Below are 8,854 nucleotides of genomic sequence, written 5' to 3'. Positions count from 1 at the left end.
AAGCTTTGCTTATAGCTTTGGTGAAAAGCGACCAGCGTCGCTCAGTGCAATATAGAGAAAGAAAAAGAGAAAAGATGAATTTGGAAAAAAAATAATTATGCACAACCCTCATCCGTCCATGATGGATTTCATGCTCCATCAATCTTTTGAAGATCAGAGAGTGGGAAAAGGGGTTTTGGACTATGGTGAATCCATCCATACGGTTGGAATTGAGGGAGATAGATTATATAATAAAACCACTTTCAATCTTGAAGCCTAGTTTTCTACTTGTGCAAGGTGGTTTCAAGAAGAAGGTGATGATTTACTCCCATCCCTTGATCAAGACCTTCATCCAAGGATCCACAAATTTCCCATGAACCTTCCAATTTTTGTCCAAAGGTCCTTGAGCTTTTCACTACTCTAACCCAAGTATTTTAGAGTGTTTCCTCTATTCTTCCAATCAAAGTATTCCAAGCTCTGATACCACTACTCTATTCTTCCAATCAAAGTATTACAAGCTCTAATACCACTACCACTGATACCACTGTCTCACGGGATCTTAAAATACTTGATATTATTCATGTAGTAGTCAATCCCTTCATCCTCAGCCTCATGTTAACGAGATGACTTATGCCCATGTTATCCTTTGAAGGCTAGTCAAACTTGGAATTGCATTGGGAGGGAGATATTGATTCACAGAAATCTATTATTGGGTATGTCTTTATGTTTGCAGGAGGAGCCATATCTTGGCAATTAAAGAAACAAACTAGTGTTGATTTATCTTTAGCTGAAGCAGAGTATATAGCATTGGCAATAAAAGAAGACTTGTGGATTTGAACGCTACTCCAAGAGCTAAGAATCCTTTCACAAACAATTATTAAGGTATATTGTGATAATCAATCTTGCATAAAATTAGCAATTAATCCTAAAGTGAATGAGACACCCAAGCACGCAAATTTTAAGTATCATTTTATCAGGGATTCAATTGAAAAAAAAGAAGCTAGATTTGTGCTATACTTTAACTCAGCAAATGTGGATTTTAAGTATCATTTTATCAAGGATTTATATGAAGAAAAGAAGCTAGAGTTGTGATATACTTCAGCTCAGCAAATGTGGACAGATTTCCTCACTAAGGCGACCAATCAACCAAAACATTTACTTTCATGTTCTAGTTTAGGACTAAAGGATAGAATTTAAGTGTTCTAAGGTACTAGCATTAAAGGGGTGTATTAGAATATAACACATCAACCTTAGAACATTAATAAGCTTAGGATATTTATTTATTATTTTGTAACGCCTTTATTGGAGCAGTATGGGCAACTAGCACGCACCTTTTCTTAGGTGCGAATGCTATGTATTAACTGCATGTTGGGAACCAATAATACAATTCAGTAGTGCTGCGCAAAAACAAACAGACAAATAATTAAATTAGTGGATAATTAAATACTATTAGTTCCAATGTTCACAAAAAACTAGCTTTTAGTGTTTTTTCATAAGCTAAATTTAATGAATTTTATTTATAAAACTGAAAAAATCTTGAATTTTTTGCCATAAAACCGAGGTTTTTCCAACCTTTTCCTTTTTTCCACTAGTTGGAAAAATGTTTTTCGCGAGCACTGATTAGTTCTACAGTTACATTCACCTTGTTACGCTTGCAGAGGACCCCCACTTTGCTTAAGCCTTAGCTTTCTCACACACTTGGCACCGAGTGAGTCTCACGACCTACTTACGGGCATCTCTGATCACACACCGCGAGTAAAAGCGGCCATTTGTGGTGGGTTCTAAATATATCAATGATTCTACAGACTACAACCATAGATAGAGTTTTAAGGTATTATTTTCTACCAAAAAAAAATTTCCCTCTTTGATAGTCTCCTAAGCATAGGCATGTCTTGATTCATGCTTGTACTTGGGGAATCTTCAAGTATACTAGGGTAACCTAACCCGTGTGGCGCATATTTTGCAAGTAAGTTTTATTGAAGGTTGGAAGACCAGGCTGGCCAGGTTTGGGCCCAAAACCAAAAGATGGTACCTTGAAGAAAAACAAGTGGATTACACCTTTGTTGCTTTCATAGAGAATCCTGTGGGGACCAGACCTACAGTTAAAATTTGGTTTTAAACAAAGGGACATTTTGGAAAAGCAAACCCCGAGAGGGTGTACCATTTAGGCTACAATGAAGGCTTGCATTATGCTGGGTTATCAAATATCTTGGGAGCAGTCTAGCTATATTTTGGAAGAGGAGAGATGCATCAGTTTAGCTATATTTTGGAAGAGGAGAGATGCATCGCCTTTATTATGTAACTTATTAAATGAAGTGAAATAGGGGACTGGTTTGAGATAGTTAGGATGTAAATGGTTCAGTGGTGTATTTAGCTTTCAGTTAAGAAATATACTTTTTTTTCCCGAGAAAAGATCCTTTCATTAGTTATATAAAAAACGCCCATAGGGCTACCAGTTAAGAAATATACTTATACTTAATAAATATACTTATACTTATTATTGATCCCCAAAAAAAGGATAAGATCTTTGACGTTTCCCAAAATTATTTATTATTTATTTTGGTACCATCTATCAATCATGCCTTCGATATAGAATCTTATATATAGATCGCGGCCCTGCACAGAAAGACGCTCCTTGGATCGCGGCCTGTTTAGCCAACTTAAAGCGTTGTACCCGTTGACTGCACGTTGTGGAGGATCCATCTGTTCTTCTTGCACACAGGCACACGATTGTGCATGAAGCTGCAACGCCATGCATATGTATAATATTTACATACTCAAAAGCAATGGAGGGCAACGTCTGCGACTCTGCCATGTGCATGCCTCCCTCTAGATTTTATATACTCTTCTCAAATTCTCTCTCTAAAATCTTATAATACCTCTTTCTTTGTTGTGAAAAAATAAGATTTCAGAATCCAAGCCTTTCTACTGTAGTTGTCTTTAGTATCACGCATAAGCTTGCACAGTCCTGTCTACTGGTTCCACAGCAATCCAACACGCATGCATGTGACCATTCCTCCTTGTCTTTGTCCTACACAGGCACTCACCATGATATATATAGTCCAAGTGCATCTTCTAGCAGGCAGTCGTCAAGTCCCAATAATAAACCGGAGACCGGACACACCCAGCTCCTAAACCCCACGTCTATTTCGTAGTACCTCGTTTCTTGCAGCTCGCCAGACGTATTCAGCTTTTGTCATAATATGTTTTGCTTTGCTTCATGGTTTTTGCTGTGTGTATGTGTGTGTGTATAGAGAGAGAGATTTCGTAGCGGAGCAGCGGTTGCTGCTGATGGCCAGTCTAACTGTATTAGCAGTACCCCACAATGCAAAGGTTGCAAGCAACTTCTGTGCTGCACAGCACTGAACTTTGAACTAATATAATTTTGTCCCTCGAGTGGCTTACACCTTAGGGGGATAACTATAGGGGAGCTTCTCTTTAATTTAGCCTACCGTATTCTACCTCTCCTCAAATGTGAGAGCCCCTGTTTCTCTCGCTTCTCCTCTTATCTTCTGGCTTTTATTATGTAAATAAATGTTGAAAAAAATCTTTTATCATGGGTGGTAAAAGAAAATCTTTTCTTGTGTTCTTTGCTCTACGTTATTTCTTATTGTTGAAAATTGCTTCATGCATCGTAACTAGTGATTCCGAGGTGCAAGCTCTTCTAGCTTTCAAGAGCTCCCTCAGAAACAGTAATGTGAGTCTCTCAAGCTGGCATTATGAGGCAAGATGGTCAGTATGCAGCAACTGGGCGGGTGTTTTCTGCACTCAATTGGGTGCCATATCCAACCTTACCTTAGCCGGAATAAATTTAGAAGGGGAAATATCGCCTCAATTGTCAAACCTAAAGGCCTTGGAGGCCCTAGATTTAAGCAGAAATCGCTTAAGTGGGGGTATTCCAACTCAATTTGGATCTCTTAAAAAGCTAGTCTATCTAGATTTGAGCTCAAATTCTCTTACAGGAGGCTTACCTGCAGAGTTGGGCCAGCTGCAAAGCTCTCTGCAACATGTGGACCTCGCCGGAAACTCTCTAACAGGAGAGATACCATTGGAGCTAAGCAATCTGACGAGCTTACAATACCTCGACTTGAGCTGCAATTCCTTCACTGGGCAAGCTTTCCACGACTCTGTGAAAGTAGCAGAGCTTCAGGGGCTCGTAGTTATCCGGCTCAGTTCCAACTTGCTTTCCGGCAGCTTGCCGGCTGAGCTTGGAAGTCTCCGGCACCTGCAGGAGCTTAGCCTGGACAACAACACCTTCTCTGGCGGAATCCCTGTCCAGCTAGGCCTCCTCTCCTCTCTCAACGTGCTACAGCTTGGCCAAAACCAGTTCACAGGAGTTATACCAAGCTCATTGGGTAACCTCTCCAGCTTGCACACTCTATCACTCCGGCAAGCCTCTTTAACAGGTATTAACAAGCTGTATTCTAAACCTTTAAAATAGCTAGTTTTAACAATGTCAAATGTTATTGCTTCGCTTTGATTACTTTTTAAATCTTGACCATAATTCTCTTAGCCCATGAGAACATTATTTACACCTAAGGGTTAAACCTTTGAATTGTTCTGATAAGCCAAGCGTGCTTGTGCTGCAGGTACTATTCCAGAGGAGCTAGGTAAATGCGGCCAGCTGAGGTTACTTGATGTATCAGGGAATCGTTTGACTGAGGGTATACCCAGCTCGATAGGCAAGCTGCAGCTGCTCAACTCTCTCCTAGTTTCAAACAATGACCTGCAAGGCCCCATACCAGCTTCTCTCAGCAATTGCACACAGCTTAGGCTCTTCGAAGCAAGCTGGAATGATCTACAAGGAGAGCTTCCACCCGAGCTAGCCAGCCTCCAGTCCATAGTTTCCTTCGCAGCAGAGGGCAACAAAATCACGGGTCCTTTTCCCTTCTGGATCACCACTTGTTGGAAGCATCTACGTGTCTTCCTGCTTGGCTCTAACCTCCTGCATGGCCCCTTGCCCACCCATCTGGGAGGCCTCGCCTTTCTCGACTCTCTTTCCCTCAGCCAAAACAACCTGTCCGGCCCTATCCCGCCCGACATCTGCAATGCCAACAAACAACTTGCCTACCTTGAGCTCTCTGGAAACCTCCTCTCGGGTGACCTCTCCCAGGCCTTTGTGGAGTGTTCAAATTTGTCCACACTTGATCTCTCATCGAACAGCATAATTGGATCCATCCCCCCTTACTTGTCCAAGCTCCCTTTGGCTGTGCTTGATTTGGAATATAATACGCTCTCTGGGACAATACCAGATCAGCTATGGAGCTCTCAAACGCTGCTGGCGATTGAGCTTGCTGCTAATGGCTTGGTTGGCACGCTCTCTCCCTCTGTCGGGAACCTCTCCACTCTCCAGCAATTGACCCTACATGGCAACACATTGCATGGAAACATCCCCCATCAGCTAGGCAAGCTCAAAGGTCTCCAGATGCTTTCTTTGTCTAGCAACAGTTTTACTGGCGTAATCCCACTTCAAATCTACAATTGCTCAAGCTTAACCACTCTTAACCTTGCTTATAATCAGCTAACAGGAGACATTAATGAAGATGTTGGGAAGCTTATCAGCTTAAACTACTTAAATTTGGGCCATAATGAGCTGACTGGAGTCATCCCACTTCAAGTCTCATCACTATTCCATGCTCTTGGTACACCACAGCTTGATGATTCCGTACATACAAACACCTTAGATCTTTCCTTCAATGCTTTGGAGGGTGATATTCCAGCAAGTATTGGCAGGTGCAGAGCATTGACGAGGCTGCTTTTGAGCAACAACAACCTGATAGGTGCCATTCCCACGCAGATTGCAAGACTGTCCAGCTTGACCCATCTAGATCTCTCCACAAACAGATTGACTGGAGAGATCCCAGAGAGTATCTGCAAACTCGAGCATCTTATTATGCTGAATGTCTCTGTGAATGAGCTTGAAGGCCCATTTTCGCCGCAAAATGGAAGCTGCAAGAGGTTCAATTCCTCTTCATTCACAGGCAATGAGAAGCTGTGTGTCACCCCCAGCGCCACAGATGATTCTACATGCACCACATCACCAAAGACGATGCCCAACCTCAGCATCGCATATGGAAGAGAAAGCAAAGTAGAGAGAGGGCCAGTGTTTGTATTGTTAACAACAGGCATAGTGCTTGTTGCGGTGGCTATGGTGCTTATTGGAGGGGTTGCTCTAATATGGAACTTCAGGCAAAGAAATAGAACAGTTCCTCAGTGTGACTCCAATGGCTATGCAATCAAGGCAGCCTCTTCATCACCCACTGAAAAGGCAAGCTTATGTAGTAGCTCCACTGGTTCTGAAAATAGAAGTGCAGCTTGCTAAACTCATCATTAGGGGTATATACAGCGCAGCTCAGTTACCACCTTCAATCACAACCCATTGTTGCCAGTTCTACAGCGCGTGGAAAATGGCCTTACATATATTCTCAAATCTTAGAAACCAGTGCTCACATAACTCTCCGATTGTAGTGTAATTTTCTCGGTTGAAATTTGGTATTGTCTTTAATTTTAAGGGATGAAATTTACATGTTTTAATCATAAATCCCGGAATTAGTATGGTTTTTACAGATTTTTAGGTCTAGATCCCGGTTAGGTTTTAGTATTGCCTTTAATTGAAGAGTTGGAAAAAACATTTTTTTCGAGCACTGCTTGAATTAGGGGGCATTTAAACATATTTTAGGCCTTTTGCTAAGTAATCAACACAACGGACCAATAGGAATAGAGGATTGTGCACATTTGGTCTCCTTTGAATATAGGGAGGGAGACTAGGTCAGTACTAATAATTACACTTGTCCCTTTAAAAAACTAAGGGATTTAGGATAGGTATGGTCCCACCATTTTCGTGGCTCAAAAAATCTTTAAAATTTTAAAATTTTTGAGATTTCTCCAAAAGTCATTTTTCCCCCTAAAAACCCATCTCAAATTTCATTCTAGTCAAAATTTTCATTTTCAAGATCCGTTTTCTCTCTTGAAAGTCCAAATTAAACACTTCCTCCCTTCCTCTTCCATCTCTTTAATATCCATCAAGTCCAAAACCCTAATCTGCATAGCATCTTGGCGTTTTCTTTCTCTATCTTATTCGTCCAACCCTAATCTTACTACTATAGCTTCACAATTGATATGGCTGCACCACGAAGAAGACTAAAAGATGAAATTGAGGAGATCTCACTGTACAATAAAAGGAACGATGATGGTGCTTGGGTGAGAGAGGCATTTCGCAAGGGTGCTTGGGTTTTCCTGCAGCCTACTACTATTGGTCCGCACCGAGTTCGACGACGAGATGTAATGGAGCTTCATTGGAAGGGTCATTTAGAAGGATTCAAAAAATCGAGCAATGGAGACCTGGTGACCATTGTACAACATGTGTACACGACACGAGACATACATCTTCGTAAACAAACTCGATTCCCATGCAACTGTAAGTATCATAGGGAAGGAAGAAGGCATGTGTTATTACGATAGCTACATCTTTTATGTTTAATGATCTTATTTTTGGGTTGCAGATATTTTTCCTTCTAACTTGGCAAAGGAGCAACCATTATGAAGCCTTACCGGAACATTTTAAGCACTCCATGCAGACATTGGTGAGGCATTGTTTTCTTGTAAAACCAATGCAAATCTTCTTAAGGAAAAGATCTTCTTTTACCGGCACTCCTATGTGGTGCCAATGTATGACGGTGGGTTTGGTAAGCTAGAGATCATCACATCTCCTCTCCTCTCTTCTATTGAATGGCTAACTCCTGATACTTGGATGGTTATGGTCATGAAATCAAAGATGCTTTGTGATATACAAGGATCTTTGAAGTTTGCAAAGCCATCTCGATTTGTGGGTCTGAGTTGGGTATGTCTAATTCATCTTTTTGCTAAGATGTTCAATCAATTAACTTTCTCACAAACACTTACCATGTTTGTGTGCAAGAAAGTACTAGGTGTAGTCCTTATAGAAATTATAGCTAAGTACCAAATACAATTAAGGAGGACCTTGCTGATCTCAAGAGACTGTATTTTGGGAAGCTATTTGAGGAAATGGTGGGGTCTCTGAAAAAACAAGGCATGGTAGCTTCAAACCCTACTGTCATCAAAGCTACTAAGCATGATGCATTCAGCTGTGTAACAATCTAGAAAGACCACTCACTACTTTCTTGTGTTCTTGTATTCGTAACCTCAAAGGAAATAATTGTATATAGATGGATTCGTAAGTGCCATGCCAAGAATTATATTGCAGTTGTGCCGGCCATCGTAAATGAGTGGCAAGATCTAAGGTATGAGAACACAATGTTTACACAGCAACAACTTTGAAAACTTTTGGATGCAGGGGTGTACAAGAGATGTCTACTATTCCTTAACTTTTCAAATGGAAAATTTCCTAGAAGTGAGAAGGAGATGTACACTCGGGCTTGTAAATTAAAGTAATCAAAGATGGTTTATTCTATATATCTACTCATGCTAGTAATTAGATTTTTTAGTGAATTACTAATATTAAATCTTTTTGAATCGTTATTTATATTATGAAGACTCAAATTCTACGTGACCAATCACATCTTCAAGTAAAGGACAAAGAGCTTATGGGAAGATCAAGAGGCTGATGAAGATGAATTTTTGAGGTATGATTTTACTAAATAGTAATGACAATCTAGTGTATATGTGTAGTGAATGTACTTACAAAATGTATGCTTTGTAGGAGTGTCTCATGGTACAATAAGTACAGTAGTCCTTGGTGTTCCAAGCGTGTTGCAACATCAAAGTGCAGGTTCTTCTACTATTGTAGAAACCGCAGCAAAGATGTCTCCTACTACCCTTGACTTAGTCTTGAGCCTTGAGATAGAATTAAGGGGGGGTTGTATAAACAAGTTCTCTTTATACACTTAACAAATTA

At 40.6% G+C, this 8,854-nt stretch overlaps 1 protein-coding gene across 1 annotated transcript; it reads left to right on the top strand.

Moving 5' to 3' along the window:
- Positions 1–3,513: 3,513 nt before the first annotated feature.
- Positions 3,514–6,423, top strand: LOC147638449 (uncharacterized). The gene is made up of 2 exons (XM_086795701.1): positions 3,514–4,385; positions 4,569–6,423. Exons 1-2 carry the CDS (start codon positions 3,536–3,538, stop codon positions 6,299–6,301), a joined length of 2,583 nt encoding a protein of 860 aa, XP_086651827.1. The 5' UTR covers positions 3,514–3,535; the 3' UTR covers positions 6,302–6,423.
- Positions 6,424–8,854: the final 2,431 nt, after the last annotated feature.

The sequence above is a fragment of the Cibotium barometz genome, chromosome 5 (assembly GCF_041138505.1).
Source record: "Cibotium barometz isolate CiBa-2024 chromosome 5, ASM4113850v1, whole genome shotgun sequence".
Lineage (NCBI taxonomy): Eukaryota > Viridiplantae > Streptophyta > Polypodiopsida > Cyatheales > Cibotiaceae > Cibotium > Cibotium barometz.
This window is presented reverse-complemented; position numbering and strand designations above follow the sequence as displayed.